Source organism: Heptranchias perlo, chromosome 17, assembly GCF_035084215.1.
Source record: "Heptranchias perlo isolate sHepPer1 chromosome 17, sHepPer1.hap1, whole genome shotgun sequence".
In the NCBI taxonomy this organism is placed as follows: Eukaryota; Metazoa; Chordata; class Chondrichthyes; order Hexanchiformes; family Hexanchidae; genus Heptranchias; species Heptranchias perlo.
The window spans coordinates 1,043,485-1,055,515 of record NC_090341.1 but is presented as its reverse complement, the minus strand read 5'-3'; the positions used below and the strand labels follow the sequence as shown (position 1 = coordinate 1,055,515).

At 48.9% G+C, this 12,031-nt stretch overlaps 1 protein-coding gene across 3 annotated transcripts in view; it reads left to right on the top strand.

Moving 5' to 3' along the window:
* LOC137333956 (6-phosphofructo-2-kinase/fructose-2,6-bisphosphatase 4-like) overlaps nt 1–12,031 on the top strand; it is a 271,232-nt gene that overhangs the window by 69,533 nt on the left and 189,668 nt on the right. For all 3 annotated transcript variants that reach the window (XM_067998317.1, XM_067998318.1, XM_067998319.1), the window contains exon 2: nt 573–829. In XM_067998317.1, the coding sequence (XP_067854418.1) occupies nt 808–829 (22 nt within the window). In that variant the 5' untranslated portion in view covers nt 573–807. The remainder of the gene's footprint in view (nt 1–572; nt 830–12,031) is intronic.

The following is a 12,031-nucleotide window of genomic DNA, read 5'->3' as shown; positions in this document are numbered from 1 at the left end:
CAACCCCAGCTTCTCCCATCTAACCACATAACTGAAGTTCCTCATCACTGGAACCACCCTAGTAAATCTTTTCTGCACCCTCTCTAAGGCCTTCACATCCTTCCTAAAGTGCGGTGCCCAGAACGGGACACAATACTCCAGTTGTGGCCGAACCAGTGTTTTATAAAGGTTCATCATAACTTCCTTGCTTTTGTACTCTATGCCTCTATTTATAAAGCCCAGGATCCCGTATTTTTTTTAACCACTTTCTCAACCTGCCCTGCCACCTTCAGCGATTTCTGAACATATACCCCCAGATCTCTCTGTTCCTCTACCCCTTTAAAATTGTACCCTTTAATTTATATTGCCTCCTCGTTCTTCCTACTGAAATGTATCACTTTGCATTTTTCTGTGTTAAATTTCATCTGCTACGTGTCCACTCATGCCATCAGCCTGTCTGTATCCTCTTGAAGTCTATCACTATCCTCCTCACTGTTCACTACCCTTCCAAGTTTTGTGTCATCTGCAAATTTTGAAATTGTGCCCTGTCCATAATACACAGAAAGTAATTATAATTCAAATCTTTTTTTTAGAACCACAAGCCAAATTTTGAGAGCGTGGATCGACAGGTTTCCTCAAAAGTCCGTGGCCTAAGATGACTCCTGTTGGTTGGAAGAATTGATTATGACTCAGCAAGGGTTCAGACACGGTCAGGCAAGATCGCATTATTTCTTCCTGAAAGCTCTTTAAAACAGTTGGACTGCTGCTTCTCCCAGATGTATATCTTCCCTTACTCATGGTACATGGAGTCTTGGATTCAATTGAAAAATGATAACCAATATGCCTAGAGGTTAGTAACCTATTCTTATTTTAAATAATCAATTGCAACCTCACTTTTCCTGTTCAATCTGTCACATTTCAGTACGATGCAGGTGCGTTTCGACACCACGCGGCGCGTTTCGACGCCACGCCACGTAGGAGTCAAGATTGAGGTTGGCAGGAGATACGGCTGGTGGGAAGGGGACAATCTCGCCCTCACCTGATGAGCACACATCCACCATCAGTCGCTGGATAGTGAACAGCAGTGAGAGGCCTGGCTGATTCTCTCCTCCTTTATCCCCTTACCTCCGCGCCCCCCTCCCCCAAACGAGGAACATTGAGGACATTGTAGTGCCCTGGCCAAGATTAACTAACTCAGCACAGAATGTATCAGCACCCTGGTCTGTATGGATCAGGTATGGACTGGATAAACTTGCTGATCTAATGGGAGGGCCGTGTTCATTCTTCACTAGTAATCCTCCTGCTTGATACAGCAAACCTAATGTGTGTCTTCCAATAAAACTCAGGAGAACAGAACTTGGATTGTTTGTTTAGTCTGCTGAGAAGTTGTCTGATCGGATTAATCATCATATTCCTAATTAAAGGTGCCATGTAATCTACAGAGTTGTCACATTGTCATTACGTGTTGTATTGGAAGTTACCGGCCTGTTTACCATCGTGTCTTGGTCTGCCTATTGTTGCCCAGCTGAGGAAGTCTCAGCCATAGCATCATTTTAAGATAACCGCAAGAAGAATTAAAGGAGAGTTTCGAAGAAAAGATTCTTCGCACAGAGTTTAGTTAGAATGTGGAATTCTCTGCCACAATCCTTTGTAAACAATTTTACAACACCAAGTTATAGTCCAGCAATTTTATTTTAAATTCACAAGCTTTCGGAGACTTCCTCCTTCCTCAGGTAAATGTTCAGGATCTCCTTGAAGCCTACGCATTTATACATATAGAACAATACATGGTGTTTACAGACTGCCCCTGCAACTGCCCATTGCCAAGGCAATCACCGTGTTCAGACAGAGAGGTGTCACCTGCAGAACCCCCGAATACACATTCAACAAAAAAACAAACAGGGAAAAAAAAACAGAAGAAAAACAGAGAGAGGCAGAAACATCCGGAAGGCAGAGAGAGCCAGCAAATGACCCATTATATTAAAAACAGATAACATTTGTTCGCTGGTGGGGTAACGTGTAGCGTGACATGAACCCAAGATCCCGGTTGAGGCCGTCCTCATGGGTGCGGAACTTGGCTATCAATTTCTGCTCGACGATTTTGCGTTGTCGTGTGTCTCGAAGGCCGCCTTGGAGTACGCTTACCCGAAGGTCGGTGGATGAATGTCCATGACTGCTGAAGTGTTCCCCGACTGGGAGGGAACCCTCCTGTTTGGCGATTGTTGCGCGGTGTCCGTTCATCCGTTGTCGCAGCGTCTGCATGGTCTCGCCAATGTACCATGCTCTGGGGCATCCTTTCCTGCAACGTATGAGGTAGACAACGTTGGCCGAGTCACAGGAGTATGAACCATGCACCTGGTGGGTGGTGTCCTCTCGTGTGATGGTGGTATCTGTGTCGATGATCTGGCATGTCTTGCAGAGGTTACCGTGGCAGGGTTGTGTGGCGTCGTGGACGCTGTTCTCTTGAAAGCTAGGTAATTTGCTGCGAACGATGGTCTGTTTGAGGTTGGGTGGCTGTTTAAAGGCGAGTAGTGGAGGTGTGGGGATGGCCATAGCGAGGTGTTTGTCCTCATTGATGACATGTTGAAGGCTGCGGAGAACATGGCGTAGTTTCTCCGCTCCGGGGAAGTACTGGACGACAAAGGGTACTCTGTTGGTTGCGTCCCGTGTTAGTCTCCTGAGGAGGTCTATGCGATTTTTTGCTGTGGCCCGTCGGAACTGTCGATCGATGAGTCGAGCGTCATATCCCGTTCTTACTAGGGCGTCTTTCAGCGTCTGTAGGTGTCCATCGCGTTCCTCCTCGTCTGAGCAGACCCTGTGTATTCGCAGGGCCTGTCCATAGGGGATGGCCTCTTTGACGTGGTTAGGGTGGAAGCTGGAAAAGTGGAGCATCGTGAGGTTGTCCGTGGGCTTGCGGTAGAGTGAGGTGCTGAGGTGCCCGTCTTTGATGGAGATTCGTGTGTCCAAGAAAGAAACTGATTCTGAGGAGTAGTCCATGGTGAGCTTGATGGTGGGATGGAACTTGTTGATGTTATCGTGTAGTCTCTTTAGTGATTCCTTGCCGTGGGTCCATAGAAAGAAAATGTCGTCGATGTATCTGGTGTATAGTGTTGGTTGGAGGTCTTGTGCAGTGAAGAAGTCCTGCTCGAACTTGTGCATGAAAATGTTGGCGTATTGGGGTGCGAATTTGGTCCCCATGGCTGTTCCGTGTGTTTGGGTAAAGAACTGGTTATCGAAGGTGAAGACATTGTGATCCAGGATGAAGCGGATGAGTTGTAGGATGGCTTCCGGAGATTGGCTGTTGTTGGTGTTGAGTATTGATGCTGTCGCAGCGATGCCGTCATCGTGGGGGATACTGGTGTATAGTGCCGAGACGTCCATCGTGGTGAGAAGTGTTCCTGGTTCAACTGGTCCGTGGGTACTGAGTTTTTGTAGGAAGTCTGTAGTGTCGCGACAGAAGCTGGGGGTTCCCTGTACGATGGGTTTCAGGATGCCCTCGATGTATCCAGAGAGGTTCTCACACAGGGTTCCGTTGCCTGATACGATGGGACGTCCGGGTGTGTTGGCTTTGTGTATCTTTGGGAGGCAGTAGAAGTCTCCCACGCGGGGATTACGTGGGATGAGAGTGCGTAGGATGCTTTGAAGGTCTGGATCGAAGGTCTTGATCAGTTTGTTGAGCTGGTGGGTGTGTTCTTTGGTCGGATCTGCGGGTAACCGTCTGTAGTGTTCCTGGTTGTCCAGTTGTCAGTATGCTTCTTTGCAATAGTCTGTTCTGTTCTGTATGACTATGGCTCCTCCTTTGTCTGCTGGTTTGATGACGATGTTGCGGTTGGTCTTGAGAGCGTTGATGGCGTTGCGTTGTGCTCGGGTGACATTCTGGACTGTCTTCTGAGTGCGGCTGATGAATCTGGCATTGACGCATTTCCTGACAGCTTGAGCATACATGTCCAGCTGAGGGCAGCGACCCTCCGGAGGAGTCCAGTTTGACTCTTTCCTCTTCGGTTGCTGTACCGCGGATCCCTCTGTCTGCTGTTCCGGATCGTCGATTGTCTCATTGGGTTCGCTGCTGAAATCTTGGGGTTTGTGGTAGAATTCCCGGAGCCTCATTCTCCTGATGAATTCCTCTGTGTCCGCCGCGAGACTAGTGGGGTCCATTTTGGTAGTGGGGCAGAAATTGAGCCCTCGGCTGAGAACTTCGATTTCGTCTGGTTGAAGGGTGTGGTTGGATAAATTGACAATAGATTGACAGGGAAGTCTATTGTCATGCACAAAGTCATGCACAAGTTCGAGCAGGACTTCTTCACTGCACAAGACCTCCAACCAACACTATACACCAGATACATCGACGACATTTTCTTTCTATGGACCCACGGCAAGGAATCACTAAAGAGACTACACGATAATATCAACAAGTTCCATCCCACCATCAAGCTCACCATGGACTACTCCTCAGAATCAGTTTCTTTCTTGGACACACGAATCTCCATCAAAGACGGGCACCTCAGCACCTCACTCTACCGCAAGCCCACGGACAACCTCACGATGCTCCACTTTTCCAGCTTCCACCCTAACCACGTCAAAGAGGCCATCCCCTATGGACAGGCCCTGCGAATACACAGGGTCTGCTCAGACGAGGAGGAACGCGATGGACACCTACAGACGCTGAAAGACGCCCTAGTAAGAACGGGATATGACGCTCGACTCATCGATCGACAGTTCCGACGGGCCACAGCAAAAAATCGCATAGACCTCCTCAGGAGACTAACACGGGACGCAACCAACAGAGTACCCTTTGTCGTCCAGTACTTCCCCGGAGCGGAGAAACTACGCCATGTTCTCCGCAGCCTTCAACATGTCATCAATGAGGACAAACACCTCGCTATGGCCATCCCCACACCTCCACTACTCGCCTTTAAACAGCCACCCAACCTCAAACAGACCATCGTTCGCAGCAAATTACCTAGCTTTCAAGAGAACAGCGTCCACGACGCCACACAACCCTGCCACGGTAACCTCTGCAAGACATGCCAGATCATCGACACAGATACCACCATCACACGAGAGGACACCACCCACCAGGTGCATGGTTCATACTCCTGTGACTCGGCCAACGTTGTCTACCTCATACGTTGCAGGAAAGGATGCCCCAGAGCATGGTACATTGGCGAGACCATGCAGACGCTGCGACAACGGATGAACGGACACCGCGCAACAATCGCCAAACAGGAGGGTTCCCTCCCAGTCGGGGAACACTTCAGCAGTCATGGACATTCATCCACCGACCTTCGGGTAAGCGTACTCCAAGGCGGCCTTCGAGACACACGACAACGCAAAATCGTCGAGCAGAAATTGATAGCCAAGTTCCGCACCCATGAGGACGGCCTCAACCGGGATCTTGGGTTCATGTCACGCTACACGTTACCCCACCAGCGAACAAATGTTATCTGTTTTTAATATAATGGGTCATTTGCTGGCTCTCTCTGCCTTCCGGATGTTTCTGCCTCTCTCTGTTTTTCTTCTCTGTTTTTTTTTCCCTGTTTGTTTTTTTGTTGAATGTGTATTCGGGGGTTCTGCAGGTGACACCTCTCTGTCTGAACACGGTGATTGCCTTGGCAACGGGCAGTTGCAGGGGCAGTCTGTAAACACCATGTATTGTTCTATATGTATAAATGCGTAGGCTTCAAGGAGATCCTGAACATTTACCTGAGGAAGGAGGAAGTCTCCGAAAGCTTGTGAATTTAAAATAAAATTGCTGGACTATAACTTGGTGTTGTAAAATTGTTTACAATTGTCAACCCCAGTCCATCACCGGCATCTCCACATCACAATCCTTTGTTGCAGCAGAGTTCATACATTGCTTTAAAAGCATTAGATTGTTGCTTCAAAAAAGAATTTTGAAGGGTTTGGGGAGAGAGCAGGATTAGACTAGGGGGGGATATTAAAGGGTATGGGGAGTGAGCAGGAGAGTGGGATTAGACTAGGGTGGGATATTAAAGGGTTTGGGGAGTGAGCAGGAGAGTGGGATTAGACTAGGGGGGATATTAAAGGGTATGGGGAGTGAGCAGGAGAGTGGGATTAGACTAGGGGGGATATTAACGGGTATGGGGAGTGAGCAGGAGAGTGGGATTAGACTGGGTGGGATATTAAAGGGTTTGGGGAGTGAGCAGGAGAGTCGGATTAGACTAGGGAGGATATTAAAGGGTATGGGGAGTGAGCAGGAGAGTGGGATTAGACTGGGTGGGATATTAAAGGGTATGGGGAGTGAGCAGGAGAGTCGGATTAGACTAGGGGGGATATTAAAGGGTATGGGGAGTGAGCAGGAGAGTGGGATTAGACTAGGGGGGGATATTAAAGGGTATGGGGAGTGAGCAGGAGAGTGGGATTAGACTGGGTGGGATATTAAAGGGTATGGGGAGTGAGCAGGAGAGTCGGATTAGACTAGGGAGGATATTAAAGGGTATGGGGAGTGAGCAGGAGAGTGGGATTAGACTGGGGGGGGGATATTAAAGGGTATGGGGAGTGAGCAGGAGAGTGGGATTAGACTGGGTGGGATATTAAAGGGTTTGGGGAGTGAGCAGGAGAGTCGGATTAGACTAGGGAGGATATTAAAGGGTATGGGGAGTGAGCAGGAGAGTGGGATTAGACTGGGTGGGATATTAAAGGGTATGGGGAGTGAGCAGGAGAGTCGGATTAGACTAGGGGGGATATTAAAGGGTATGGGGAGTGAGCAGGAGAGTGGGATTAGACTGGGTGGGATATTAAAGGGTTTGGGGAGTGAGCAGGAGAGTCGGATTAGACTCGGGAGGATATTAAAGGGTTTGGGGAGTGAGCAGGAGTGTGGGATTAGACTAGGGGGGGATATTAAAGGGTATGGGGAGTGAGCAGGAGAGTGGGATTAGACTGGGGGGGATATTAAAGGGTATGGGGAGTGAGCAGGAGAGTGGGATTAGACTGGGTGGGATATTAAAGGGTTTGGGGAGTGAGCAGGAGAGTCGGATTAGACTAGGGAGGATATTAAAGGGTATGGGGAGTGAGCAGGAGAGTGGGATTAGACTGGGTGGGATATTAAAGGGTTTGGGGAGTGAGCAGGAGAGTCGGATTAGACTCGGGAGGATATTAAAGGGTATGGGGAGTGAGCAGGAGTGTGGGATTAGACTAGGGGGGGATATTAAAGGGTATGGGGAGTGAGCAGGAGAGTGGGATTAGACTGGGTGGGATATTAAAGGGTATGGGGAGTGAGCAGGAGAGTGGGATTAGACTGGGGGGGATATTAAAGGGTATGGGGAGTGAGCAGGAGAGTGGGATTAGACTGGGTGGGATATTAAAGGGTATGGGGAGTGAGCAGGAGAGTCGGATTAGACTAGGGAGGATATTAAAGGGTATGGGGAGTGAGCAGGAGAGTGTGATTAGACTGGGGGGGGATATTAAAGGGTATGGGGAGTGAGCAGGAGAGTGGGATTAGACTGGGTGGGATATTAAAGGGTTTGGGGAGTGAGCAGGAGAGTCGGATTAGACTAGGGAGGATATTAAAGGGTATGGGGAGTGAGCAGGAGAGTGGGATTAGACTGGGTGGGATATTAAAGGGTATGGGGAGTGAGCAGGAGAGTGGGATTAGACTGGGTGGGATATTAAAGGGTTTGGGGAGTGAGCAGGAGAGTGGGAATAGACTGGGTGGGATATTAAAGGGTATGGGGAGTGAGCAGGAGTGTGGGATTAGACTAGGGAGGATATTAAAGGGTATGGGGAGTGAGCAGGAGAGTCGGATTAGACTAGGGAGGATATTAAAGGGTATGGGGAGTGAGCAGGAGTGTGGGATTCGACTAGGGGGGGATATTAAAGGGTATGGGGAGTGAGCAGGAGAGTGGGATTAGACTGGGTGGGATATCAAAGGGTATGGGGAGTGAGCAGGAGAGTGGGATTAGACTAGGGGGGGATATTAAAGGGTATGGGAAGTGAGCAGGAGAGTGGGAATAGACTGGGTGGCTCATGTGGAGAAAAACACTGACAGATTTGACGAGCTGAATGAGCTGGTTTACCCCCTCCTTAACCTGGGGTTCTGAGGCCAACCACTGCTTTATCAGCCTCCTCCCAATCATCAGTAAAGTGAAAGGAGTCTTCGAGAGTGCCATCAAGTGGCACCTGCTCGCCAATAATCTGCTCGCCAGTGCTTAGTTCAGGTTCTACCAGAACAGCTGAGCTCCAGGTCTCATCACAGTTATGATCCAGACATGGACACAAGCGTTGAATGCCAGAGGTGATGTGAAGTGAGAGTGACTACCCTTGACGTTAAAGCAGCATCGAACCAAGTATAGCATCAAGGAGCCCTAGCAAATCAGAAGTCAATGTGGTCAAAGGGAGAACTCTCCAGTGGCTGGAGTCATTCTTGACATAAAGGGAGATGGTTGTGGTTGTCAGAAGTCAATCATCACAGCTGCAGGACATCACTGCAGGAGTTCAACAGGAAGTATACTAGGCCCAATTATCTTCAGCTGCTTCATCAATGACCGTCCCTCCATCAGAAGGTCAGAAATGGGGCTGTTCATTGATAATTTCACAGTGTTAGGTTCCATTCACAATTCCTCAGATAGTGAAGCAATCCATGCCAACATGCAGCAAGACCGAGACAACATCCAGGCTTGGGCTGATAAGTGGCAAGTTACATTCACGACAGAAAAGTTCCAAGCAATGACAATCTCCAACAAGAGAGAGTCTAACCACCTCCCCATGACATTCATTGGCATTACCATTGCCGAATTTCTCACCATCAACATCCTGGGGGTTACCATTGACCAGAAACTCAACTGGACCAGCCACATAAATGCCGTGGCTTTTAGAGCAGGTCGGAGGCTGGGTATTCTGCAGCGAGTGACTCACCTTTTGGCCCCTTAAAGCCTTTCCACCACCTACAAGGTACAAGTCAGGATTCTAATGGATTCCTCACTACTTGCCTAGATGGGCACAGTGGCAACAACACTCAAGAAGCTCAACACAATCCAGGGCAGAGCAAATTGGTGCCCGTCATTGGACTCTGTATCCGCTCTGTCCACCACCAGCGCACCATGGCTGCAGTATGTACAATCGACAGGATACACTGCAGCAACTCACCAAAGTTACATTGACAGGGTAGATGCTGAGAGGCTGTTTCCCCTGGCTGGAGAGCCTAGAACTAGGGGTCATAGTCTCAAGTTGAGAGGTTGGCCATTTAGGACCGAGGTGAGATCACTCAGAGAGTTGTGAATCTTTGGAATTCTGTACCCCGGAGGGCTGTGGATACTCAGTCGTTGAGCATATTCAAGGCTGAGGTCGATGGATATTTGGACCTATAAGGAAATCGAAAGATATGGGGATAGGGCGGGAAAGTGGAGTTGAGGTCAAAGATCAGCCATGATCTGATTGAATGGCGGAGCAGAATCGAGGGGCTGAATGGCCTACTCCTGCTTCTATTTCTTGTGTTCTTATGTACCACGCGAATCAGGAGCTTGCTGTCGAACAGTAGTTGTGTCTGTTGCTCCAGTAGTCAACTGGTTGATGTAGTAAGTGGTTGTGCCGTATAGACCAGCAGATTCTCGCTTCCGTCCTCAGACTGTGCTGAGTTAATGTAAGGAATCTTACAACACCAGGTTATAGTCCAACAGTTTTATTTGAAAATCACAAGCTTTCGTCCTTTGTCAGGTGTGACGAAGGACACCTGACGAAGGACAAAAGCTCCGAAAGCTTGTGATTTTCAAATAAAACTGTTGGACTATAACTTGGTGTTGTAAGATTCCTTACATTTGTCCACCCCAGTCCATCACCGGCATCTCCACATCATGTGCTGAGTTAGTTCACCTGAATCGATGGTAGGAAGTGGTGTCCTACAGGGATCGGTGCTGGGACCACTGTTGTTCACAATTTACATCAACGATTTGGATTCGGAAGTACAATTTCAAAATTTGCGGACGACACCAAATTGGTGGGTGTATGACAGCACCTCCCTCCCCTGAGACTTCTGCCACTAAGGACAGGATCAAATGGTGTCGTGGAAACATCAGCTCTTCCAAGTTCCCCTCCAAGTCACCTACTGTCCTTACTTGGACATGTATCACCATTCCTTCATCTTCGCTGGATCAATATCATGGAATTTCCTACCTAGGTGGGAGTATCTTCACTACACAGACTGCAGTGGTGCAAGGAGAAGGCCCACCACCACCTTCTTGGGGAAACTAGGAATGGGCAATAAATGTGGCCTTGCCAGTGTCACCCACATCCCAAGAATAAATACAGAAAACAATTGGATCATTTTTTCTACTGCCTTGATTTTGAGTTAAGTCGAAACTACAGCACAGAAACAGGCCATTTAGCCCGACTGGTCTATGCCGACGTTTATGTTCCACACGAGCCTACTCCATCTACCCCTATCAGAATACCCTTCTATTCCTTTCTCCCTCATGAGCTTATCTATAGGGTGGGAAAGTGGAGTTGAGGTAGAAGATCAGCCATGATCTTATTAAATGGCAGAGCAGGCTTGAGGGGTGTTATGGCCTACTCTTTCTCCTATTTACAAGTTTAACATAACTTCTTTGCTTTTCATTCTATCCCTCTAGAGATGAAACCCAGTGCTTTTTAAAGGCCTTATTAATCTGCGTTGCTACTTTTTAAAAATTCGTTCATGGGATGTGGGCGTCGCTGGCGAGACCGGCATTTATTGCCCATCCCTAATTGCCCTTGAGAAGGTGGTGGTGAGCCGCCTTCTTGAACTGCTGCAGTTCGTGTGTTGAAGGTTCTCCCACGTTGTTAAGAAGGGAGTTCCAGGATTTTGACCCAGCGACGATGAAGGAACAGCGATATATTTCCAAGTCGGGATGGTGTGTGACTTGGAGGGGAATGTGCAGGTGGTGTTGTTCCCATGTACCTGCTGCTCTTGTCCTTCTAGGTGGCAGAGGTCGCGGGTTGGGGAGGTGCTGTCGAAGAAGCCTTGGCGAGTTGCTGCAGTGCATCCTGTGGATGGTACACACTGCAGCCACTGTGCGTCGATGGTGAAGGGAGTGAATGTTTAGGGTGGTGGATGGGGTGCCAATCAAGCGGGCTGCTTTGTCCTGGATGGTGTCGAGCTTCTTGAGTGTTGTTGGAGCTGCACTCATCCAGGCAAGTGGAGAGTATTCCATCACACTCCTGACTTATGCCTTGTAGATGGTGGAAAGGCTTTGGGGAGTCAGGAGGTGAGTCACTCGCCACAGAATACCCAGCCTCTTACCTGTTCTTGTAGCCACAGTATTTATATGGCTGGTCCAGTTAAGTTTCTGGTCAATGGTGACCCCCAGGATGTTGATGGTGGGGGATTCGGCGATGGTAATGCCATTGAATGGTCATTGCCTGGCACTTGTCTGGTGCGAATGTTACTTGCCGCTTATCAGCCCAAGCCTGGATGTTGTCCAGGTCTTGCTGCATGCGGGCTCGGACTGCTCCATTATTGGAGGGGTTGCGAATGGAATTGAACACTGTGCAATCATCAGCGAACATCCCCATTTCTGACCTTATGTTGTAGGGAAGGCCATTGATGAAGCAGCTGAAGATGGTTGGGCCTAGGACACTGCCCTGAGGAACTCCTGCAGCAATGTTCTGGGGCTGAGATCATTGGCCTCCAACAACTACTACCATCTTCCTTTGTGCTAGGTATGATTCCAGCCGCTGGAGAGTTTTCCCCCTGATTCCCATGGACTTCAGTTTTACTAGGGCTCCTTGGTGCCACACTCGGTCAAATGCTGCCTTGATGTCAAGGGCAGTCACTCTCACCTCACCTCTGGAATTCAGCTCTTTTGTCCATGTTTGGACCAAGGCTGTAATGAGGTCTGGAGCCGAGTGGTCCTGGCGGAACCCAAACTGAGCATCGGTGAGCAGGTTATTGGTGAGTAAGTGCTGCTTGATAGCACTGTCGACGACACCTTCCATCACTTTGCTGATGATTGAGAGTAGACTGATGGGGCGATAATTGGCCGGATTGGATTTGTCCTGCGTTTTGTGGACAGGACATACCTGGGCAATTTTGCACATTGTCGGGTAGATGCCAGTGTTG